We start from the raw sequence: 26,360 nt of genomic DNA, 5'->3' as shown, positions 1-26,360 counted from the left end.
TAATAAGATTTAATTAAAAAGTCACCATGGTTCATGCTACTAAAAGTCAAATTTGACCAATTCTAATTAATAGAAAAATAAAATTTCAAACATTACCAACAAATATTTAATAAGCACTCACTAAAATCTGAGGTTAGGGTTAGGTCAAAAAGTACATCACTGCACCCGACTAATAAAAACTATGCTAAAAAAGCACATATTCAATGGGGAAACAAAATTATCCTACTTCCTCACAAATATAATCTTGGTTCTGGTTAAGGTAGCTTTTCAAAAAACTTATTTTTAATAAGTTTCTCTTCATTTGTCTCCATTAGCAACACTAATTTTTAAAGCTTGGATACGTAGTATGTACTATTAATAAGTGGTAGAAATATTTTTAAAGGGACCAATGAAAAAAATCAATGAAAATTATTACTGAGAAGCTAGTGGATAGAGAGACAGACCTGAAGACCAAGAGTTCATAGGTTTAAATCTGGCCTCTTACACTCTGACACTTCATAGCTATGTGTCCCTGGGAAAGTCAACCGAAACTGCACAGCCCTTACCTCACACTTAGTATCTATCTACTCTCCATTCCATCAAAGCCCCCCCCCCCCAAGAACTTAAAATATAGTCCTAAAAGTTTATATTGAATATCATCATGGAAGATAATGCATGCATTTGTTCAAGGAAACATTTTTTAACAGTGCAGAAATGACATTTAATGTTGTCCTCACCTACCCTTTTCCATGGAATGAAATCCCAATTCCTTTAAAAATATTCCTGAAAAATTTCCCAACAACAAAGATTCTAATTCAAAGCCTGCCCTAAGAATGATTCCACAAAACAAAAACAAAAACAAAAAAATCTCTCAGTAGGGAGGAATGCAAATCTAAGGAAAGAAACATTCCAAATGACAAACATATACCTAAAGAAGAGTTCTTAAAAGCCATCTAATCCAACCTCATTATTTTACAGATGAGGAAATTCAGTTCCAGAAAAGAAAAGTAACTTGACTAAGGTCCCAAGATAAATCGATGACAAAGGCATGATTTGAACCACTGTCTACAAAAACCAGCACTGCTTCCACACAGAACCACGCTTTCTCACAAGTGCACTTTTATAAATCACGAATTACTTTGCCAAAACTAAAAATCTTTTTTTTTCCCCTGTCATCCTCATACATTACTGTGGGTCTCCAACACTTTCACAGGTCCCAAGGGAAAACATAAGGCAATTCAAACCTCTCCATTAGCAGAAGAAACAAGGAATCCTGCAAGAAATCGAAGACACCCTCTCTTCCCTCCCATGTGCCCCAAGCTAAATAACTCTATCTTATAACTATGCTGAGATCTTCATTCAGACACGTCTCACCCCAGAACTGGACCCGGGAGGGAGGTGGGTAGGGGACAAGGCGTGCCTTTATTATCGTCCAATCCCCACCTCCGGAGAATGAAGAAGGGGGAGATCTTCGAGAGGTAGAATCGCGTCCACTCCCCAAAACGATTGCGAAAAGTCTCCCCTTCTCTCCCGATCCAACCTCCAAACCCCCAAGTCCAAATGGGACCCCAGACGGGAGTGAGAAGCCCGTCATTTCCAGAAACTCAGAAACTGTCACCATCACAATCCAAGTGGAGAAGTGACTAGGGACCGGGGGAATGAGGGGGAAGAAGTGCCCCCACAGTGGTCCTCACCCGACCCCCAAAATTGCAGGGAGGGCAGCGGAGAGGGAGGGGCCCTGAAAAGGCCGGAGAACGAAAAGGAGGAGGAAGAGGGTGGGGAGGAAGCCAGAACTGTTACTTACAATCATCTAAGTCATCCTGCAAGTCCACAAAATACAAGGGGATCTCTGAAAACCAAGAGAGATAAGAGATCACCAGCGGCGCGGGGAGCACCCGGGGTTGGGGCTGGGGAAGGGACAAACGGGAGAGCCCGGGGAGGATGGGCTCTGGCCCCACGGCCAAGCCGCTGCCCCACGGGCGCCGGACGGCCGGGGCTGCGGCAGGAGCCTTGCCAGCCCAGATCGAGCGGGAGGTTTGAGGAGGAGGGTGAAAGAGGAGGAGAAAGAGGGTGGAAGAAGAGGAGGAGGAAGAGGAGTAGGACAAGGAAGAAGAAGGGGAGGAGGAAGAAGAAACTGCAACAGCTGCTGCCTAAGGAGCCTCAGCTCCACTCACCCGCCATCTTGAAATGGGCCTGAAGGAAGCGGGGCCGGGGGCGGGGGAAGAGGGAGGGAGACCCACTGGGCGAGCCGGGAGGAGGGGAGGAGCGGCCAAAGCCTCCGGATCCATCCCCTCGCTCCGCCTCCGCGCGCCGGTCACCGGGCTGGGGCCGGAGAGGAGGAGAGACGAGAGAGCCTCTGGGTGCTCCTGCCCTCCCGTAGCTCACGGAAATTTGGGAAAGGCGCAGTCCCGCGCCCGCCTCCTCCCCCCATTCCCTGCTGGCGAAGGTGGCTCCCGAGGTGGGAGGGCAGGTCAGGTGACCCTCTGGGCTCCCCAAGATGGCGGCTGCGGCGGTGGCGGTGGCTCTTCGGTGGCGACGCGGCCGGCACGCCTGCGACTGTAGCTGTTGAGGCGGGCGTCTCCCCGCCTGAAGAAGAGGCTATCTCACGCAGGACAGCGGCGGCGGCGGCACCGACCAGAGGAGGCCCCAAAGGGGCGGTGGCGGCAGGGAGGACGCGCAAGGCCTCCTGACGCCGCTTCTCCCCCACTGCCGGGGGCTGGAGCTTCGTTGGCCGGGGGATGTTCGTGCTGAACCCGAGCATTCCCTCTGCTCCTTAGGGCGGTGGCAGCGGCAGCGACGGCGGCAGGCCGGGCTACCCCCCGGACATGGCGCTGAGGGAGCTGAAAGTTTGTCTGCTTGGGGTAAGTGGTCCCTCATTCCGCCGAGAGGGCGATGGGATGGGCGGGAGCCCGGCCTGCTTGTCTCTCTCTGCCAGGTTCGGCCGAACTTCTGCTGGCTTGGGCCTCTTCTCCCTCCTGGCGCTCCCAGGGAGTACCAAGCCTCTGTTGGACGGAAGATCCAAATACCACCAAAGAGCTCCTGGTTCCTAGCATCCTCCTCCCGTCCACCAGCATCCCCTTCCTTCCCACGCCCCCTCCCATTTTCCTTAATCCTCTTTCGAGCGAGCACTCAACTTGGCTCTGCCGGCCCTGAGACCTGGCATCTTCCAGCACTCACCTGTCCCTTTGACTCTACCAGTCCTGATACATACCATCTTCCAGCATTCACCTGACCCTTTGACTTGACCAACTCCTATACATGCCATCTTACCTTGATACTATTCCCATACATTTTACCTTCCACCTCCCACACATTCTCTTGCATTCCACTGTTGGTTTTATTTTATTTTTTTTTTTTCAAGTTTTAACAAGCATCTAAGTTCCTTCTTTGTGCTAGGCACTGTGCTAAGTACTTTACATATATTATCACTAATAGGCAAGGTTAGAAATGAAACTCTATCATCATCTTCCCTTTTCTTTAACTCCTAGTAAGAAAGTGAAAACTCTGCTTCCCTTCTGTTCTAGTAACCTTGAAAAAAGGAATCTCATCATACATTTTCATGACCTCTCAGCATCTTTTAGGTTCTCTATAATTACAAAAAAAAAAACTTCCCCAAACAACTTAAGTTGGGATTTGTATATAGCCAAATCTTATTAAAATGAAAGTGCCAGGAAGTTACCCCTTTACAAATCATTCTTCATTGTGATTTACTTTTCTTTCACTTTTACTTATTTTTTCTTATGCTTTTGGGGTGCATTTCTGAAAATACAAATTTAATGTGCAGAAAGGAGGTAAAGAATATAGGATTGGATCAGGAATCCCAAAATTGATACTGAAACTTCAGATTCCTTGTCTTTTTTTGGTTACCTTTGCCATTTTGAGGCATACTTTACACAGCATGAAAAGAGGTATTTGGAATCTTCTAAGCTGCACTTAAAACATTTTGTATGACCCTGGGCAAGTTGCTTAACTCTGCCTAGCCCTTTGCCATTCTTCTGTCTTAGATTTGATACTAAGGCAGAAAGTAAGGTGATTTTGTTTTGTTTTGTTTTAAAGTCGAGAAAGAAACCATTTCATACATGTTGCATATCTAATCCTTTACTGAATAGGGTGTGGTTGGAAATAGTCAAGGTGACCTCAAAATTGATCCTGGAACTTTTGATTTACTTGGATTTTGCCCATAAAAATATTTGAGTTCTTCCACAAATCATTTTTTCTTTAAAATTTTGTCACTTCTAGACTACACAAAGCTCCCTTTTTAAGATGTCTTGAAATTTCCTAATTGTTTCATTGAGTTTTTATGAAAGTTTCCTTGGTATATTAATTTGTAAAGTTTTTTCCCCAGAAATCTCAAACTTTCACTAAAAAGATGGTTATTAATGTAGTAAGTACATTTCCACTCACAGAAATCCTTATTTTTCAGGATACAGGTGTAGGTAAATCAAGCATTGTATGGCGGTTTGTAGAAGACAGTTTTGATCCAAACATCAATCCAACCATAGGGTAAGAAATTAGTTATTTAATATCATCTTGAAAAGTGTCTTCAAAATATTATCAAATGAAAATGTTATAAAAATTCAGCTAGCATTTTCCATCTTGAACCAGACAGGTTGACAACTTTCCTGTTCTTTAAACCCCCCTATCAATAATGAATGAGTATTAAGTACCTGTTGTGAGCAGCAGGAATTCTGCAAGGTTTGGAGTGAACAAAGACAAAAATGAACTGGACATTTCCCTCAGAGAGCTTACATTCTATTGGTGGACATAACTTATATACAAAACAAATGTAAAATGAATGAGAGACAGGAGATGGAGGGAAAAAGTATTCTCACACCAGCAGGGAATCAAGAAAGGCTTCCTGTAGAAGTGGCACTTGAGCAGACTTTTGAAGGAAGTAAGGGATTCTGGACAGCAAAAGTTAAAAAAAGGAGTGCATTCTATACATGAAGGACAACCAGGACAAATGCCTGGAGACAGAAGATTGCCATATGTGAGAAAGCACAAAAAGACTTTTATTTAATCTATAAAGTGCAAAGATCAGAGGGTGGAGAAAGTTATAATGTATAAATCTAGAAAGAGAGGTTGGGGTCAGATTGTCCATATCTTCAAATGCCAAACAGGAGTTAGGATTTGATCCTGGTTGTAGTAGAAAATCATTGGAGGTTGAGGAATGGAGTGATATGGTCAGATTTGACCCTTAGAAAAATCAAATTGACAACCTGGAGAAATGGGAGGTAGAAAATCCAATTAAGAGGTGTTTGCAACATCCTACACTAAGTGAAAAGCACCTGAATTAGAGTAGTAAGGAAGAGTAGAGAAGAAACAAATTTGAGAAAGTTTATGGTAGAAATAACATAATTAAACAACTGATTAATGTTTGGCAAGGAGAGTAAGGAGCTGAGGATGATTTTGAGTTTTTGGACAAGGGAAAGATGATAATGACCTTGAAAATAATAGGGAAGTTTGGAAGAGTTGTGGCTTTTGCAAAAATATAATGAGATCCCTTTGGGATGTGTTTGATATTCCTTTGTTGGAAATGTCCACTAGACAGTTGGAAGTGCCTGTTTTGAGCTCAGGAGGAAGACACTAATGGCATATGTAGATCTGGAGAGTCCCCTTTATGGAGAAGATGATGAAACCCATGAGTACTGATGATGTTCCCAAGTGAGAAAGAATAGAGAAAGAAGAGAAAAGGGTCCAGAGAGTCCTAGGATATAGTCACAGTTTGAAAATTAAATGGAAATTAATGTTCCTTTGATTTTACAAAGGAACTTTTCTTTATCATGAAAATTTTATATAAAACAAATTTGCTTATCTCTAAATGGAAGAGTGTAAAGAATGTTGGATTTGGAGTTAGAGGTCCTGCGTTTCAATGCAGGTTCTCCTTCTCCATAGTATTTGACTTTGGACACACCATTTAATTTTTCTGAGGTTCAGTTTCTTCATCCATAAAATAGGGGGTTGGATTATATGATTCTGGATCCCTTTCTTGCCCCATATATATGATCACAATATGTATATGTATGTGCACACAAGTAAAATGCAATTTTTGGATAATTATCCTTAAAAGTTAGTAGTAATCTTTTTAATGAGACAAAAGAAATTATTTTTTCATAAGCCAAGTTCTTTCTAGCAAGTTTACTCCTTTAAAAAAAAACGAAAAACCTTTACCTTCTTTCTTGGAATAGATACTGAGAATCCGTTCCAAGGCAGAAGAACAGTAAGGGCTGTCAATTGGGGTTAAGTGACTTACCCAGGGTCACATCTAGAAAGTGGCTAAGGTTAGATTTAGACAAAGGTCCTCCAGACACCAGACCTAGTTTTCTATCCACTGTGCTCCCTAGATGCTCTTAGCAAGTGTACTCTTAAAAGTAACCAGATGGTTTCTATCCCTCATGAAAAATAGATTCTCACACTCCAAAACTCTCATAATTTAGGCACTCAAAGTGCCTAACTAATACTATTTGCTGACTCAGAGAAATCTTTGAAAAGTTTCATGTTCTAAAAATTCCTACTGGGAGTAACTGTGTGGCTCAGTGGATTAAGAGCCAGGCCTAGAGTTAGGGTCCTGGGTTCAAATCTGCCCTCAGATACTTCCTAGCTGTGTGACCCTGGGCAAGTCACTTAACCCCCATTGCCTAACCCTTACCCTTCTGCCTTGAAACCAATTCACAGTATTGATTCTAAGACGGAAGATAAGGGTTTTTTAAAAATTCCTATTAAATTTCCTAGCCCGAAAGTAATGGTAAATAATAGGGATCCTCTTTTGTAACCTCTGCTCTGCCTAAGCTACAGAACAGGCCCCAAAACTTTACCATGATGAAGAGGAGAATTTACCCTGAGGACTATGGATAGGATGCTGAGGATTAGTAGGTCAGCCAGTAAACATTTATTAACTCTGCTTTGTGCCAGACACTGTGCTAAGTGCTGGGGATACAAAGAAAAGTAAGACAGACTCTCATGGAGCCCATAATCTAATGAGGGGAGATAACACATAAAAAGCAAGGGCCCATGATGAAGTCCTTTGGCCAGGTAGGAACTGATGAATTGCCTGCCCTGGGACCCCTCCATAAATTTTGAATCAGGGAAGAACTCCCTTATGTCTACTATGGAATCGGAGGGAGGGAAGAGCCCAGGAGTTGGGGAGTTTACTATTTTACGTCTTAGCGGAGGCAGGAACTCCTCTCTGTTTGCCAACATAGAAATTCTGAATGGCTTGTCCCTCTGTGTCTTCTGACTGTCTCAGCTACTAGGACTGAGATGGGGAAGGAAAGGGTGTGTATGTGTATTTTTATACTGGAGTTTGAGTGTGCAGTGGGAAGGAAATGGCTGAATGATTGGGGACACTAAGGTTAGTGGAGAAAGGATGGAGAGAGTGAAAAGGAGCTTTAGATAAAAACATAGGGACAGTGTAGTAATAGAAAGAATGCTGGATTTGTTGTAAGAAGAAAAAAATCTGGGTTAAAATTCTGTCTCTGCCACTTTCTGTCTTTGTGACTTTGAACAAATCACTTACCTTCCTTGACCCTTAGTTCCTCATCTGTGAAATAGAATGGGTTAGGCTGGGTTCCTTAAAGTTCTTTCCAGCTCAAAATCTGTGATCCTGTGAACTATTCACAACATTAAGTTTCTCCTATAGGAAAGAGGTTGTTATTTGCTTCCATTACCATGGACTTTTTGTAAAGCAATAGAACTATTGTGATTTGATTCCCAAATTAAGATGTTTATAATATTTATTTGCAATTTCTCCTGTGTTTAAAATAATCCTTTGATATTTTTCAGTTAACCAAAAGATAAATTGGTTAAAGAATAATGATTTCATAGTATATTGGAACCTCCATTAAACATCAACCCTAATGCCTCATTGTAGCCTATAGGTGACCCCTAGTTTTGCTTTTTGTTGTTGCTTTTTGGGGGGGCTTTTGCATAGTAATCCCCCCCCCCAATTGAACAAGCATTTATTTTTTTCCCTTCCCACTCTATCCCATTGGGAAAATGCACATACTCATGCAAAACAAATTCTCCCTTTGGCCATGTTCAGAAAATGACTTATTCTATACCTTGAGTCCTCACCTCTCTATCAGGAGGTAGATAGCATATATCATTCATTCCCTAGAATCGTGATTCATCATTGCATTGGATAGAGTTCTTAAATCTTTCAAAATTATTTACATTGTTGGCTTTTTTGTAAAAACTGTCTGATGGTTCTGTTCATTTTACCTAATTCAATTTTTTTTCAAAAGAACAAGTCTTTGGTGTTTTTTCCTTAATCTCTATCATTACTTGTTACACTACAATTCCATAACATTCATATACCCTACCTTTTTTTTTTTTTTAACCTTTACTTCCTGTCTTAGTAACAGCTCTTAAGTCAGAAGGGCAAGGGCTAGGCAATTGGGGTTAAAGTGACACATAGTTAGGAAGTGTCTGAAACCAGATTTGAATCCAGGTCCTCCGAATTCCAGGCCTGGTACTCTATCCACTGTGCTACCTAGCTGCCCCACCTCACCATATCTTCTTTAGCTAGTATCCAGTTGTTGACTACCTCCTTAATTTCTAGTTCTTTAACATTACAGATAAATGCTGCCATAAATATTTTCATACATATGAATGACCCTAGGTTCTCAAAAATTATACTAGTGAATTTGTAAGCTCTGGCATTCCTAAATCAGAATGGCTTTGAGTACATATTCTATGATAGATTGCTCTCTGAAGAACAAACTAGCTAAGTTCAGAAAGCCTTGTCTCCTAGTAAGTAATAAGTAGGGTAATGAACTTTTTTTGCTGTAACAACCTTTGAAAGCCACCTAGGTCCTTGGTTCTTAACCTTTTTTGGGTCATGCACCTCTTTGCAAATCTGGTGAAGCCTGTGGTCTTCTCTCAATTTTTTTAGATGCATAAAATAAAACAGATAGGATTATAGAGCAACTACATTGAAGTACAGTTATCACAATATTTTTAAAAACAAGTATATGTTAATAACCCTTAAGTGACAGAGGGGCATAAGTATTGGTCAATGAAGTATTTACACATTAAATCACAGATCCTTGAGATGTTGAAATATTTGATCTGAAAAATTATAGTTTCCAGTTTTTAGTTCATAGCTCTTATATTCAAAATATGTTGCTTCATATTCAAAGGCCATAGAATTGATCCTATTAGCCTATGCTATAATGACTCCCTTTGCACTGTCCTTAAGAAAAGAAATATGTATGTACATGTCTTAAATGTTATGATCCCATCAATCTTCCAGTAATCAAGGATAGGCAGTTGCTACCTGCAAAGGAATCTTAAAAAAGGATTGAAAACTGAAGCAAATAGTTTTTATGATTCAATAGTGACACTTCACACTGAGTCATTACTGAAATGACTCAACCCACATAAACACCCTAATATATTACCCTGGTTACAAGTACTATCTTTTAGATGATATGTATAAAGTCAAGATTCTAGCTGTTGAAATATTTTATTTTTTACTACTACTTCTAGTTCTCGATTTCTAGACAAACTTAATGCATAGTTAATTTAAACTGTTAACTGCATAGTTATCCTACTTAGAAGGAAACTTGTTTCTTTAAATCAAAAATGAAAAATTTTTAAATGATTAACATTTCCTTCATTGAAATCCTATTCTGATGCCTGTTGTGATGTGTTAGTCACCCCAGGTTCTTGAATGTTGTTTCAGTAGAACATAATTTTTGGTGTTCTTCCAAGTAGGAACCTGTTGATCAGTGTCTGCCATTTGAGAACCAACAAAACCAATTTTTGAAAAGGTTCATTCAACAGGTGATGAATTTTTCCAATGTGGCAATTTCAGAAAACTGTCTATTAAAGTATTTTCATTGATTTAAGGGTACAGTACTCATTACTGAAATGAATCCTTGAAATAAATGCCTTCAAATTGATGTCTCTGCCATTTGCCATTCCCCCAAAACCCTGCATTCTAGAGATTTATTATGAAATGTGATTTATATGTAGCCATAATGATACAGCAGGTTATAAACAAAAATGCAAATAAATGTGTGATGAAAAATCTATTATGAGTATATTACTATTACAAATAACTTAAACTGTATATGCTTTGTGAGAGGTATATTAAGAAAAGCATGTGAAAGGTAGTCCAGATTTCCAGATTTAGAAAATGGTATGAATAGGAATTGTTAGTTGCCAGTAATGAAATCTACCTAGACAGAGTAGGAAACAGATTATTTTTAAAAAAGAAGTTTGTTTCTCTCAAGCAACAAAGTAGCAACTTTTGAAGATGACGCAATATAATTTAGGTGCCAAAGAATCTTGCTTGTGATTTAAGAAACAATATTATGGAATTTTTTTCAACTTCCCATATTATTTAGAATAAATGTTAGGGAAATGTTTTGGTGCTTAGGAAAGAAATTGAGAAAAAGAAGTGTAATTTATTTCAGATCTCATTTTGCAGACTTGGGGGAGATAGGATGGTGAGCTATAGGTATGAGGTTGTGCAAAGTTAGATTTAAGGAGGGAAAGGGCAAGCTATCTCATATATATATATAAGATATAAGAATGGGAAAAATAAATGTAATCCACCATGGCTGAAAACTAGTTATTTTCTCCTTGTTAACTTGGATCATAGTGTCAAATACTTAGCTTAAATCAAAATATGGATTTTAAAATATGGAAATTTTCTTTTTTTTTTTAATTATAATGTCCATATTTAGATTGAAAGTGAAGTCACAGGAAAGAATGTCATATAATGAAAGAGGAAAGGAGTCTGATCAATAGAGTGGCTGCTTGTTATCAAAAGAAGGGTAGAGAGAAGGTATTTACAAAGAAGAATTAATATTTCCTTTTCAGATAAAAGCACTGAAGGCATATATTGCTAAGCAGTCTTTCCTGTGATTTGTCATATTTGAGAGTATTGCATACGCATTTGGTTTTTTGTTTTGTTTTGTTTCAGTTAAGCAAACTTATTAAATGCCTACTGAGTGCATGGTATAATGGAAAGAGAGCTAGTCAGGGAATAAGATCCAGGTTCATTCAATTCCTTCTTCTGACCCATATAAGCTGTGTGATCCTGGGCAAGTCGTTTAACTTTTTGTACTCTAGGAAACATTAAAATTGTAAGTTAAAGATCTGCATTTTTTTTGCCCCACTGGGCACTATAATAAAATCACAAAAGCCAAAACAAATGTGTAATGAGGCAGCATGAACTAGCATCAAATCCGTTTTCTGACGGTAGTTGTGTGATCATGGACAAAGTCATTGCTCTGAGCCCTCTCAACTCAAATTTCAATAAAAAAGATTGTAGGACCTAAGTTATTAGAAAGAATTTCCATACTAAAAATCAGACATCACAGGTTATTGACTTAAATTAAAGGCACCAGACTAGCAAAATGACTACATAAGCTAGATAGGTTGATTGAGATGTAAATAGTGGACTATCTTCTATTTTTGTAGAAGAATTAACTGCTGAATTGGAGAGAGCCCGAAATATTCCTTTAGAGTTGAATCACTACATCCTGGAAGGCTGATTTCTTTTGAAGTAGAACCTGACTTAAAGTTGAGGGAGAATGCCATATTTCTGTTTATCTGCACTCTGCACTTCAAAAATTCTAGTCAGAAATTTGATCTTAGGCTAGATCACAAATACTGAAAATATTTTGGTAACTTGGAAAAATTAAAAAGCTTTTGGCCAGTGTCATGAATTCAAAGCTTATTGAGATGAGGGAATACATTGCAGAGAAAAAGAATTAAAAGTAAAAATAGATGATAGATTATGCCATACAGAGTAATAACAAACCTTGCAAGCTTTTATACCTGTTTACTTTTGTCCCATGTTGTGCCTTTATATCAGAATTTTTAGGTAAATGTGTTGAATATATTTCATCATTCCCATATATTGGCAAGGGGGGAGGGATAGCACAAGTTAGGGACAAGGAGAATCTTTAAAACAGGGGTACCCAAATGGCTTGCGGGCCCCATGCGGCCCCCTGAGGCAATGTATCCAGCCCCTACCACACTTCTGGAAGGGGCACCTCTTTCATTGGTGGTCAGTGAGAGGAGCACTGTATGTGGTAGTGCCACAAAGGGTGTCGTGGCTCACTTACAGTACTACTTCCAGTGACAATCCTTTGAGTCGCCTTAAAATGAAGTGCCAAGCAAAGGATTATGTGGCTGAACAATGGAAGAGGTCATTCCTATACTGCTGCCTGGTTAGGGTTAGGGTTAAATTTTTATAGTCTGACTCTCCAACAGTCTGAGGGACAGTGAATTGACTCCCTGTGTAAAAAGTTTGGGGACCCCTGCTTTAGAAGTTTGTAGAAAAAAATAATTGTTTAAGAACTCTCCAAAATTTTCTAGATAGTTTTCCCATTTTGTTAATGTTGTTTTGTAGAGTATAGTTTGTGCCTGATTTCTTAAACTACCCTAAGGGAAAATGATGGTTTATGAGAAGCAGAGACCCAAGTTTTAATCACTTCAATTACAGCATGTCTTTCTCATCTTTTTGCAGACCAACTCTTTTACTGACTGGTAATTTAAGTAATTTAAACAACTGAACTGATTAAGTTTGAAGTGATGAATAGGTTTCTTTTGTGTGACTATTTGGAGCTTTAACCACTATGATTAATAGAAAATAATGTTCTAGGTTTATAGATAATAGTCTAGGATTCAGTTGAAAGATCTGCTTAGGAATATCTTATAGTGTCTCAAAATTGTATTACAAGTGAAAAATCATATTTCCCAATTTGAATGTATTTATAAATGTTCCCAAAATTATGTATGCATTTATTAAGCAACTCTATAGGGATAGTAGTTTAGTAAAGGCTACTGTTGAACATAAATCCAATCTGTTCAACAGATAATATCCATTTAATTAATCTCAGAATTTTTCTTTTTCTGTACCTTTCCATAATTCTTCTTTTTCTATAGTTTGCACTATTGTTGTGACTTAGTTTATAGAGACCAATATCAAGATGGTGACATTTTGGGGTATATTTTCTTGAGAAGTTCTTACACATAGCTTGAATTTTATGTAGTACATTTAAGTACCTACTATATTCAAGGCACTATTCTAGATGTTAAGTGACATTAGAAGATTAATAACAAAGTATTCCTGCCTTAAAATGTGAAACAGGACGTGTATATAACTGTTTTAAATTACTACACAAGATTTATCTTAAAAAGTAGTATAAATGAAGTGTCAGGAATTGAGAGAAAGAAGTTCAGGAAGGAAGGGGAGAGAACTAGTGATGAGAACATACCAAAATGTTATTAGTATGATCAAATATAACATAAAAGGCATAATTCAATCTCATATCATCATAGCATCAGTTTAAAGTTCTTTTAGGGAGAGAGAAGGAAGAGAATAGAAATTTGTTAATTGGGGGGAAATTGAAAAATTTTTAAAGTTCAAATTATTTCCCTTTAAAAAGTTATTTGTGAATAGAGGCATTTTTTAAGTATTTGCATTCATATACCATTTTCACTGCAGTTATCTTTGGGAATTACAGCCACATTATCACTTCAAATCTGATATTTATTGTAAGTGTACAAACTTAAATGGTTATTTCTCTTTTAGTATCAAAAATGTAGGAAATACAATTACTAATATTTCTCCTCTTTATTTTTCCATGATAATATAATCAAAAATATTTCTAGATTTCAATGAAGAATGTCATTACAGAGTACCAAAACACTTCTTTGATTTTTAAAAATGTACTTTTTTTTTTCAGTTTAAAGCTAAGCATTTATTCTTCCTTTGTATTGGACTTAAATGCTGAAAGTTTCATTTTGATCCTAAATAACCAACTGGGGTATAGAAATCCTGTGAATAGCTGTACCAACTAATGATGGAATTAACATACAAAGTAAGGAAGTCAGTAGTAACAAAGCCCTCTTTTGCCTTTGTATTTATTTAAGTCACCTGGCCCAGATAGTACAGTAGAAAGAACACCAGCTTTAGAGTCAGAAGAGCAGGATTCACATCCAGCTTTTGATGCCTCCTACTATAGGACTTTGATAGAATCACTTAACCTCCCTTTGCTTTAGCTGCCTTATCTATAAAATGAGATAACTAGATGGACCAAAAGAACCTCAGAGATCCCTTCCAGCTTTAGTTCTATGAACTACATCACTACAGAACTACCCAAAAGATTTGGCAGATGTGATTGCTTAGACAGTCATTGATATTTCAAAGGTCATGGGCAAACAAAAAAAGGACACAACAGAACTGGAAAAAGGACACATGTTTGTTCTTGCAAACTACAGGCAAGTGAGCTTGGGTTTAGATTGCTGGCCAAATTTTAGAAAGAATGATTAAAGATATATCCTAAGGAAATAATTGATCAGAAGAAAATTCTTGGGTATCCAAAATATTATTCAGAGCAGCCCTTTTTTGTGGTCAAAAAAAAGAAGTAGATGCCCCTTGATTGGAGAATGGCTAAACAAACTGTACTTCCTGAATGTAAGGAAATATTACGACAAGCAGTTACAAATAGGATGCCTGGAAAGACTTATATGAACCAATGTAGAGTGAAATTAGCAGAGCCAAGAGAACAGTGTATATGACTATACTAATGTAAAACAGAATGATCCAAAATGAAAGAAACAAAATTACAAAGAACAAGTATGCTTTCAAATAAGAGGACAGTTCTTTCCAGCCCTTTGCAGAGGTGGCAGGTCATAAATATGAAAATACTGCATATTTTTTTGGATTTTTCTTTTAATGCATTCATAAGTTTTACTGAGTTTTTTTTTTCTTTTAAAAAATTCTTTGTTATATGGGATGACTCTCAAGGGAGGAGGGATACAAAAGGATACAAGAAAATTTAAGAAATGCAAAAACAAAATAGATAAGAAAATTTTGTCTATTAAAAATAATTATTAATAAGATGGTTAGTGAATATCCAGATAAACAAATTATGGTTTAAAACCAGCATGGCTTCATCAAGAACAGATCATGCCAGACTAATCTCATTTCTTGTGTTGACAGTTATAAAACTAATAAAGCAGAAGTATGCCGTGCATACACTTTACCTAGATTTAAGCAAAACATTTGTTGAAGTAATTCCATACTATGGAAAATGTGGACAGTTGTTGGCAAGATGATAATATAATTGGATGAATTCTGAATTGGGTAACTGTCTAGACTGGTGGGGGGCTTATTTTTGCTAATTTAGAGGTCTTAACTGTAGTGTCTTAGCTATCTGTTTGGTTGGGTCCTGTTTAACATTTTTCAGTTATTTAGATAAAGGCATAGATGTCTTGCTTAGCAAATTTGCAGATGACACAAAACTTAGAGGAATAGCAGACACGCTCGATGGCAATTGGCATCTAAATAAATCCAAACAAGATAAAAAGATTGGTTTTCATCTAATAAAAAGGGATAAGCACATAGTCTCATACTTAGATTCAATAAATCTAGGGGAGGGGGAGGGGTCATGACTAGATAGCAGCTCACCTGAAGAAGATACAGGTTTTAGTGTTCTGCAAGTCCAATTTGAATGTACAGCATAATAAAGTAAACCCAAAGAGCTAATGCAAACTTATACTGCATTAAGAGATAACATATCTGCTAAGAATAGAGATGTTATAGTTCTGCTCTACTTTTCTCCAATCATACTATATCTAGCCAACATGTTTTATTTTTTCTGTGAATTGTCTTTTTTTTAAAAACCCTTCCCTTCCATCTTAAAATCAATACTGTGTATTGGTTCTAAGGCAGAAGAGTGGTAAGGGCTAGACAATGGGGATCACACAGCTATGAAGTGTCTGAGGTCAAATTTGAACCCAGGACCTTCCATCTCTGGGCCTGGTTCTCAATTCACTGAGCCATCCAGCTGTCCCCTAAATTGTATTTTTTATTAAACATTCCAGTATACAAAGAATAAAAAAGAAGACTCTATGTGAAATTTCATTAGTGTTCCACAGTATTTTTTAAAAGTGTACTTAAAATTTGCATAGTAGTCACAGTTGATTTGTTTGAGTCCCTTCTGAACTTCTGTCATTTTTTTTCTGTGGTTGTTTTTTGAGTGTATTTTACTTACGGATGTCTCATTCTGTGCCATTAAAGCAGGAAGCTTGTTTCATTGTCAGTATTTTGAAGTCATAATTGGTTCTTGAATCGATCAAAACTCTTAAAATATTTGAGAGTCATTTTCCTTTATATTTTTGTGGTCACTTGTAAGTTATTTTGATATATTCATTTCATCTTGCTATCATGAAGATCTTCTAGTTTTTGGAATTCTTCATATTTATCTTTGGGGGGCATGTGTGCATGCATTTGTTGTCCCTCCCTTCTATTCCTCTTCACATTAAACAATTAAAACCTTATAGCAAATATATATAGCATATCAAAACAAATTCCCACATTGCATTTTAATACATTTTTAATACTTCTTGTCTCACAAGAAGTGAGTAGTATGGTTCGTCATTAGTCTTATAGCATCATTAGTTTTATAGCATGAGTCTATCATTACATTGATCAAAATAGTTGTCCTTTACAACATGACTGTCTTTATACCCATTTCACTGTTATAATTTCATAGAGTACTCTCCTATGTGTACATCTGACAAGTAATTTCTTCTCTGCTCATCAAATATGTTAATGATGGCACTTTTTTGCTTTAACATTTTTATCATTTTTAATGGCACACTAATTCAGTCACATATGCCAAAATTTGTTTAGCTATTACTATGGATACAGATTTTATTTCCAGTTCTTGGCCATAGTAAATACTTTACAAATGTTTTTGGATATGTCTAGTAGTGAATCCTGGGACATAGAGTATTACAACTTAATGACTTTTGAGATCCAAATCTAAATTTCTGCATACCACATTTTAGAAAAGGATTTGATATGAGGTGGAAAGTTTCTAGAGTCAGGCAACCAAGTGGGTAAAGGATTGGACTTTTGAGCCTGTGGCATAAGATCAATTCAAGGGTCTGGATTTGCTAGCCTAGAGAAAAGAAGGCTTAGATGGAACATGCTAATAATTAATCATGAGAGGCTATTTTATGCAGTATAAAATTAGACTTGTTCAACTTGACTTTAAAGGACTAGGATAATGGGTGCAAGTTGAAAAGAGGCAACTTCTTAAAGCACACTTTAAAGGCTTGAGATAAGAAAAAACACCATAAGAGTTAGAACTATTCAAAAGTGGAATGGACTGCTTGAGAAGGTAATGGTTCTCTCCTCACTGGACACCTTCAAACAAAGGCTGGTGACCTTTTGTCAGGTGTGTTGTAGTGGAAGTTGTATTTGGGGTTAAACTACATGACTCATGAGATCCCTTCTAAATTTAAGAGCTCTAAAATTCTGTCTATGTTATTGATTTCCTCCTTAGAGCATCTGGAATTTTTTCCCCCACGTATTGAGATTAAAGGATATAACTATTGCATGCCCAGTTCTATTTTAAATATAATATGTTTGATAATTTTATAATTATTAATTTTTAATGATTATTATTTTGTTGTTTTGATGATAAACTGGTCATTTGATTACATCTTTATAGAGCATCATTTATGACCAAGACAGTCCAATATCAGAATGAACTACATAAATTCTTGATTTGGGATACAGCTGGACAAGAAAGAGTAAGTCATGCACTCATACACACACACACACACACACACATATATATATATATATATAATTTTCTGTATTAAGTTTTTTCAAAGCTTAAACTAAAGATCAAACTATATTCTGAATGTCGCTGTCATTCTCATGGTTGCTTTAGTCTTTAGCTTATGCTAGAGATCACTTTATTTTTTTTTAGGCCTTTACTTTCTGTCTTAGAATCAATACTGTGTATTATTGGATCCAAGGAGCAGTAAGGGTTAGGCAATGGGGATTAACTTGCCCAGGGTCACACAGCTAGGAAGTGTCTGAGGTCAGTTTTGAACCCAGGACCTCCTGTCTCTAGACCTGAGATTCCTTTATTTTAAGTCAAGATTCCATTCTTCAGGAAATCAACAGTCACTTAAAAAACAGTAACTATGTGCTAAGCATTGGAAATAGAAGTACAAGTAGAAAGAAAGACTTTGAAGGCAAGTCCCTACTCTCAAACAGTTGACATTCTAATGAGAGAAGATTTACACAAAAGGAAATTAAGATATGTAGAGGACGAATGTACCTAGCACAGGAGCATGGAAGAGAAAGTCAAGAAAATCCAGAGGGCAGATTGAAGAAGAATGAAGACATGGAAAGATATGAATGAATTAGGGATGGAAAAGAAGCCAAACATATATCATTTGTCATTGCTTTTTAAAATATAATACTTATGAGTGAACTTTATAGAAAATAGAACCTGAAGTTCACATCTAAAATGGATAGAACAACATAGCATTATGCACTGAGCTTTTCGTAAATGATTAATAACAATTAACCAAGAAAGTTAGTAATTTGAGCATAAACGAAAATTGGGACCATACTCAGAAAGCAGAGTGTAGTATTAGGGTGAAAGGTTAGAGAAGACTTTAGCAGTATTGATTAATTTCTTTCCTTCAAGTAACTTTCTGCATCACAGAAAAAAAGTTTAGAGAAGAAACTGATTCTCAGAATTTCCATTTTCTTCTTCGTTCCCCTTTAGAAGTGCATTTGATACTTGTTATAAATTGTAGATTTGTTTTATCTTATTTTGACCTCGTGGTGATGGTGTTAGAACAGATATTTAAAGGATTACTGAAAAAAATGTTTATTACACTACTGAACTCAATTACATCCTATATTAGCTTAAATATATTCAGTTTGGAACATGTCTAATTCCTATAAAATAATGTATTCTGAACTATTTCCTAAGAGTTAATATTGCATTAAAATTGTTTGCATTGAAAGTTCTCTATTAAATCATTTGCTTTCAAAGAATAGCTTGACTTTTTAGTTTGGATTATGAAAAAGATTCCCATTTGTATAAGGAATGATTGAACTTTCTACCTAGTGAAACTCACTGTCATAATTATGATCATAAATCATAGTGCTAAAATGGCTTTCCATATTTTTTCTCCATACAGTTTCGTGCCTTAGCACCCATGTACTACCGAGGTTCGGCAGCAGCTATAATCGTTTATGACATCACAAAAGAAGTAAGGGTACAGGCATACTCAGCATAAAGCTACCCTGAGCAATGTTGTTTTGCAGGAATGCTATTGACATATTATAACCAAACTCCACCTTAAAGTTATAGAATCCTGCTGTAAAATCATTAACAGATTTTCCATTTATAACATTTATGCTATTGTTTCTGTGCAACTAAATGCCCTTGGAATGTGGTTTCACCTAGTCATATTTTCTTGGAACTGAATAAAAATGTTAGGTAGTTGATGCCTATACATGGGGTTCTCTCTGAATTTCTAAATAATTTATATTTGCTACTGATGTTTCTGAATGTTTTCTTCCTTTTCAATAGGAAACATTTTCAACATTAAAGAACTGGGTGAAAGAACTTCGACAGCATGGGCCACCTAATATTGTTGTTGCTATTGCAGGAAATAAGTGTGACCTTATTGATGTACGGTGAGTTATATGAATGAAAATTTAGTTGAAAAATTAATTGTATTTTATCAACAAGGAATTCCCATGTGGGAATTTTTATTTATTTATTTATTTATTTTATTCTTATATAATCCCAAAATCCTTTAAATAAAATTATTTTCAAACATAAAAATAGTGTACAGAAATGAGTAGGCAAAGTTCATTTAAAACTTGGTTAAATAGAATTGAAACTGATCTGGGATTAATAGTCTTCTCCAGTTTTGAAGCTGAAAGGGACCCTAAAGATCATCTAGCCCAATCCTCTCATTTTTATATATGAAGAAAAAAGAAAGATTAATTTACTTGCCAATAGCTACTTGGTGAAGTCGTTGTGTTCCCAGGTTGCTTACAATAACAGAAAAAAATGGACATATAAATTACTTTTCTTTTTCTGAAAATAGACACATATAAACTATTTCTCACACTTTCATGTGGTTAAAAATCATCTAGTCACAAAATCTGAAAGTTCAAAAGGCCTTGTAGGACTCTAGACCAACCCACTTCTGAGCAGGAGTATACTCCACAGCATCTTCTATAAGAGGGCCTTATGGAGAGGAAGAACCTTCTGTTCCCTAGATCAGGAAAGTCCTTTTCTTATGTCCAGCCCAATTTTGCCTCTACAAATTCTACATTTTTTCCCTTATGACTTTCAAGGGCAATCAGAACAAATCTCATTCCTATTTATTCCCATAATAACCCCTCATGTAGTTGAAAATGGCTATCATTTCCTCCATAAATGTTCTGTTCATCAAGCTAAATATGTGCTTTTTTGTGTGTTTTTAGTCTTCTATTTTATAGAGAGGAATCTGATGCCCAAAGAGATTAAGTAAATCATCCAACTTTATTCCTAGCCCCCATGCTTCCTGTTTGGGAATGATTCCATTTTCTAGATTTTAGTTGTTAAATAGATTACTAGTAATAGAAAAATAAATTTGTAAAGACTGTGTGGTTCAAGAGAACCAGATATTAAGAAAGTCACTACAATCATTCATCAGCCTTCCTAATGTATTTTGTATCTTTAAATCTTGTTAATTGCTGGGTAAGAGCACTTCTATAATATTAGTCATTAAACTTTTCTCTTTTATAATTATTTTTCAGGGAAGTCATGGAAAGAGATGCTAAGGACTATGCTGATTCCATCCATGCAATTTTTGTAGAGACTAGTGCTAAAAATGCGATAAACATAAATGAACTCTTTATAGAAATTAGTAAGTTCTTTTGTACTCACTGTGTATAATGTGTACAAATAAGCTTCTCTCTCTTCTTAGTTTGAGATCCCCACTTTGATAAGAGAATGTTTCTTTTTGGTACTCAAAAATCTAGAAGTATAAGCTTACCTGCTGCTTTTCATTGTCATGATTGCTAGAGAGTTTCTTAAAGATTCTAGAGCTCTACATCAGAGAGTTCAAACTCAAATAGAAATATATCTATGGAGGCTGCATATTGAATTAGAAAACCACAAATTAACATCTGTGGTATATATATATATATATATATATATATATATATATATATATATGTATATATATATATATATTATTCATTTATTTTTTGTTGTTGTTTAATATTTTCCAGTTTTTAATCTGGTTCTGCCTCAGAAGTATGGCTTACAGACCACAATTAGACACCTCTTCTCTGGGTGTGTGGGTATAATAACTATTTAAAGAAAAATGGATCTTTAATTTTATTGCCATGGAAAACTTCCAGTAAAGAAATTCCTCTATTGAGGCAGATTTGGCAAATGTTTGTATAGCTTATGCCTCTAAAGATTTAGCAAGGTTGGGGAGGGTATCATGGAGTAATAAAGTGATTTATCCATGCTCACTCTATTCAAATCAAGCTGCTTTTTTAACTGGCCCTACTGTTAAATAAGTCATAGGTAGGACCTTAATGTCATATGAGCTGTCATCTTTCCATATTTATCACTGTGAACATATTTCAATTATCCAAACTCATTGGAAGTACATAAGCAAAGTTGGAAGAAATTGAGATATCCATATTCAGAAAACTTACCTTATAAAAATTCACTTAAAGAATGGATAGTTTTAAAAATAATTCCCTATGACCAATGGCAATAATGTTTATATTAGATAACAATGATTTGGTAGCTTCAAAAGACATTTTTAAATAGGATTCAGCATTGCAAAGAATACATCTTTCCTAAATAGCATCAGTTTTCTGACCTTAAATCCTACATAGATACCAAGGATAAAACTTATTGCAGGATATTTTGGGAGAAGTATTACAGAATTCTGTTAAAAGTTTGGGATTTTAAATTTACCCAGTAGTTTAAAAAGTAAATTATTATGCTTCCATCAAAGTTTGTATGCTATCAGGCATGACTGATATCCTGATTTTCCTGGACTATTATTTTTTCTTTGTCTCAAGAGTAGAGGCAGATAGCAAAAGGCATTGCCAATACAACTTGTTTTTTTAGAAAGTTAATTTATAAATTCAGAAATGGAATCCAACTCACAATGAGCTGAAATATATAATATTGTCATTTTGCCATTGTGAATGACACTTATGCTTTTTTTGGTAGAAATCGCATTACATATGTTATCATATTTGATCCTTAGAACAGCCCCATATGATAGAGAGTGCAGATGATTTCTGCATTTTACAGATAAGGAAGTCTAGAAAGGCTGTATAACATACTCAAGGCTATCCAGTTAGTAAGGGGGAAAGCTTGGACTTAAACTCAAGTAGTCTGATTCTAAATAACACAATGACCTTGACACTGGTATTTGATGATTACTATTTTTAAATGTGTTATTTGAAAATACTCTACTTGAGTTTTCCTAAGTATGAATAGTTTCTACCTTGTATTTCAAAGTAATTTCATTTTGATCTTCTGTCTACAATTATAATTTTTTCATAGAATTAACTTCATGCTTCAAGAACTGTCAAAAGAGAAAACTCAAACCATATTTTTTAGGATGATTATTAGTTATTTACATAAGGCTAAATCGAACATTTAAAATTCTCTAATTTCCCTTCTTTCTTGCTTTGGTGTAGGCCGAAGAATTCCATCAACAGATACTAATCCCTCATCTAGTGGAAAAGGCTTCAAATTAAGAAGACAGCCTTCAGAGCCAAAGCGAAGCTGTTGTTGACTGATATACAGCATTTCAGACTTAATTATAAAGTAGGTGGCCCTGAAAGTTAATGGGGGTGTTTTGAGAATATGTGTTTTGAGTTTTCATCTGACTGATCATCGTACAGAAAGAGCCTACGGAACTCGACCAATTTGTTTCTAGTTTCGTTGACTTCCTGAAGACTGCAGATGTGAAATTTCGGTCTGTTTACTTCTATTATGTAAAGAATTTCTTGTATTCAGAAAGAATACTTCATTGAAATTTTTGACCTTACTGAAGACGAATGTTTAATTGTATGGATAATAACATTAAAATGTTTGATAGTTTTGTAATCAAGATTTTATGTCATGTTTTGTAAAGGGAAAATTGAGCACTTTTGTGGTTCTTGAAAAATAGGCCTTGTAGAAATTGTAATTTTGACACTTAGGTTACTTTACTTTCCATTATCATTGCTAGAGTATGCTGTACCACTTTAAATTTGAGTGAATATCCAAAGTGGAAGGAGGGTGGGTGATTGTTACTTTGTATTCAAAATAAGTTATTTATAGAACTGATGGAAAGGATCTCATCCCCTACCATCCCTAAAGCACTTTTGATTGAAGGTATTAGCCATGGATGGATACATGCAATGAATTAAAACATGAAATAGTCCTTTCGTTTTTCCTATAATTTATGTTTAGGCAGATGCATCATTGGCACATTTTAAAATAAGTTATGATCAAAATGGTGGTCGTAGAAAACATAGTTTGAACACAGCATACTCAAAACTGTTTTGAATTGACTGGCAATAAAAAAGCAGTAGCATAAATGCTGTCAATGTTTTTATTTAACCCAAATATTTTGGGGGGAAATAGTTATTTTTGTTTAGCACATGTAAAGTTTTTTATACTATATTTATGAGACCCATACTTTAGAGCATTACAAATTCTGTAAATATAATAGAAAATTCAAAGTTTTTCACTCAATATCAGATTTCATCTTGCATCAAGGCCTGTGTATACTCTGTCATTTAAGTTTTCCTTGAGGAAACAGTATACTTTTTGAAGCATGTTTGTGATACTGTTCTGAGAAGAGCAAATAGCGCTTGAATTGAAAGTATTTTTATGATTTGTCTGCTGGCCTCATCTCACTGTGGCTGAGCATACTAGCTCACAAACTACCTTGACAGCATCCACTCTTAACCCTGCTTGGAGCAAGAGAAAGGGAGCCCAAAGCCCAAGTCATTTACTGGATGTCTGTAACAATTACTCTTTAGCCTCAGGGCAAGCCTAAAGCTAGTTGTTTTTTTGAAGACTCATTTTTAGCAGTTCCTCTTAGCTGTTTAGTAGCTTTTTATTTTTGCCAGCCTATGCTAGTGGTAACTCTCTCCTACTTAGGGATATAATGAGTTTTTCATATAACCAAAAATGAAGCATTTAACTATATTATCAGGAAAAACTTATCATTGATCTACTTTGTCATTCTAACTTGAGTTTTTTAACTAAAGGAAATTTTCAAGATAAGAAATGAAGCAGCTGGGACCATAAATTGTGAGATCAGAACTTCCCTTATACTGAACAATAAATATTTTTAATAATTGTTTTATTGCATATATATGGATGGATTCCTGTGGAAAATTATCTAGAACACTGCAAACATTTTAAGCTTTTTTTGGCTTTGGATTATTTATCAGAATGAAGCAGTGCAATGAGTTCTGACAGTATTATATTTTTTAAAAAAAGTTTTAGCTACGTAAGACATTAGTTAGCAAACCTGGAAGGAAAATGTGCAAACTCCTCTCAGATTTCAGCAGAAATCCAGACCTGAAGTTAACTTTATCTATACTCTCATATACATTGGCTACCCTATATATCCACAGTATTTCTATTACTTTGCTAGCATGCCTTTACTTGGAAAATACAAAAGTTGTGCTTACAGACTGGTTGATTACTGAATAGACAATGAATGTCTTTGTGACCCTTCCTGCCTTTTTTATATCTATACAAGATAATGAAAACTTAAGTTTTACATTCCTGCCACCAAATAAACCGACTGAATTTCATGTTGTTATTCTGGTTTAGAGTGTAAAGAATGTAAAGGCCCTTTTATAGTCATTGTAGCATTTAATGTCTTATCTAACATAGGTAATAATCCTTTCAGCTATTAGAAAACCATTTCTATTTTTCCTTTCTGCTACTTCTACCCCATATGTAAAATTCTCATGTCTTATCAGGATGAGTGGCTTGAGCATCCCTAAATTTTCCTTCAGTGACCTTTTTCTCTCCTTGCCCTTCTCCCTATCACTTGTCTATCTAAGAGATCAGCATAATAAAGCATATGATGCTCCTAATACTATAAAAGAAAATGAGTGGAATCTCAAGTATCCTATAAATGCTATTCATTGAAGACAAAATTATGCTGTCCTTTTTTTCTGACATGTAAAGATGATACCAAAATTATAGGCATCCTTTTATATATATTTTTAAACGATTGCAGATCAAACCACAAATGATTCGTACTGCCTCTTTTACATAATCTTATACTAAATGATTACAACTATATTTGAAAGAAATAGTGAGAGGGAACATAGCATAATGGATTGAGAGCCTGGCCTCAGAATTGTGATCACCTGGGTTTAATTCCCACCTCTAACACACCCATACTGACTGTTGGATCCTGGGAGAGTTACTCAGCCTCTAGGTGCCCTAGGCAACTCTCTTAACATGTATAAGTTGCAAAGAAGGTGCCAGTTTGCATTGGGACAGGAAGGGAGTTTCTCATTCAGAGAACCCTACCTACACTTAATGAAATCATAGGTTGGATTTAAAAAAGAAAAGAAACAGCATCACACAATTGCATAACTCAAGCATACCATAGGATTCCTTTTGACTCTCCAATGACAGGAATTGGAGTTGTTTGGGGGAAAAAAAAGGTTTTTTTAAAATTTACTTGCTCTAAATACATTTGCTCCTTTAAAAATAAGGTCAAAATATATTCCACCTGACAGCCTAACCCTAGAAACTAGTCTCTATAACTTTTAAATCTTTTCTGATTTACAAATGTCAGTTTGGTGATTAAAATAATTGTACCATATATAGCATGTGTAGTATATCTGTATAGCAACTACTGTTATATAGATATGCTATATAAAACATAATTGTAACTATTAATCATTTTGGAAATTATTTTCAATTTGGGGGTTTAGGGGTAAAGGGAGTGTGTTGAGGAGACACTAGGACTTATTCCACAGTCTAAATTCCTAACCCCCTGGGGAATTTTACTATTAATTTATATATGTTCTAAAATGGAAGTTCATTTTTTAACATAATTCTTCAGTAAGTTGAGGGTTTGTTTCTGAAATTCCAACATCTAACTTTACCTATTTATAATTTTTTGAAAATATAGACAGACATATGTAGACATGCTACATATTATTGCCTATTCCCTCTAACATGGCCATTGATGAAAGAACAAAAATTTTTTTGTGCTGGATTATTAATGGTCTATTCCTTGGCATAATGATTTTTGCCTTACTCATATAAAGGCAAACTACATTTACATTTCATAATCTTCTTAAGTAAGTCTTGTTCATTTTCAGGTATCCTCAAAAGAGAAATGTAGATGTTCTAAATGAAATTGTAAAATTTTGAGTAATGGAAATACCCTTTACAGAATTACTTAAGTGTTGTGATTAATAACTTGTTTTAATATATTAATTTGTTTTAACATATTGTCAAACCAAGAAGTCCCATTACTATAGTGTGGAGTGTAAAAAGATGGCATTTTATTCTTTTTAA

The 26,360-nt window shown here is 35.8% G+C and overlaps 2 protein-coding genes across 3 annotated transcripts in view; one reads left to right on the top strand and one right to left on the bottom strand.

Moving 5' to 3' along the window:
* The window catches only part of LOC100027275 (serine/threonine-protein phosphatase 4 regulatory subunit 1-like), a 58,037-nt gene extending 55,768 nt beyond the window's left edge, over positions 1–2,269 (bottom strand). The window contains exons 1-2 of one of the 2 annotated variants that reach the window (XM_056812920.1): positions 2,154–2,269; positions 1,784–1,828 (exon numbers count right to left, since the gene is read on the bottom strand). In XM_056812920.1, coding sequence (XP_056668898.1) covers positions 1,784–1,828; positions 2,154–2,160 — 52 coding nt within the window. In that variant the 5' untranslated portion in view covers positions 2,161–2,269. The remainder of the gene's footprint in view (positions 1–1,783; positions 1,829–2,153) is intronic. The other variant, XM_056812923.1, reaches the window with a different exon arrangement.
* Positions 2,270–2,701: 432 nt separating this feature from the next.
* Positions 2,702–23,392, top strand: RAB22A (RAB22A, member RAS oncogene family). Its single transcript, XM_001368812.5, has 7 exons — positions 2,702–2,840; positions 4,403–4,482; positions 17,469–17,550; positions 18,967–19,038; positions 19,362–19,468; positions 20,585–20,694; positions 22,505–23,392. Exons 1-7 carry the CDS (start codon positions 2,805–2,807, stop codon positions 22,600–22,602), a joined length of 585 nt encoding a protein of 194 aa, XP_001368849.1. The 5' UTR covers positions 2,702–2,804; the 3' UTR covers positions 22,603–23,392.
* Positions 23,393–26,360: the final 2,968 nt, after the last annotated feature.

Source organism: Monodelphis domestica, chromosome 1 (assembly GCF_027887165.1).
Source record: "Monodelphis domestica isolate mMonDom1 chromosome 1, mMonDom1.pri, whole genome shotgun sequence".
Lineage (NCBI taxonomy): Eukaryota > Metazoa > Chordata > Mammalia > Didelphimorphia > Didelphidae > Monodelphis > Monodelphis domestica.
The sequence above is the reverse complement of the archived record's forward strand: the minus strand, read 5'-3'. Positions and strand labels throughout refer to the sequence as shown.

What these genes read in the sequence shown, in the direction of transcription:
- RAB22A (XM_001368812.5), top strand. Translation starts at nt 2,805, where the DNA reads ATGGCGCTGAGGGAGCTGAAAGTTTGTCTGCTTGGG. An exon ending in TTTATGACATCACAAAAGAA is followed by an intron (nt 19,039 to 19,361) that starts GTAAGGGTACAG and finishes CCTTTTCAATAG; the next exon opens with GAAACATTTTCAACATTAAA. An exon ending in TGTGACCTTATTGATGTACG is followed by an intron (nt 19,469 to 20,584) that starts GTGAGTTATATG and finishes ATTATTTTTCAG; the next exon opens with GGAAGTCATGGAAAGAGATG.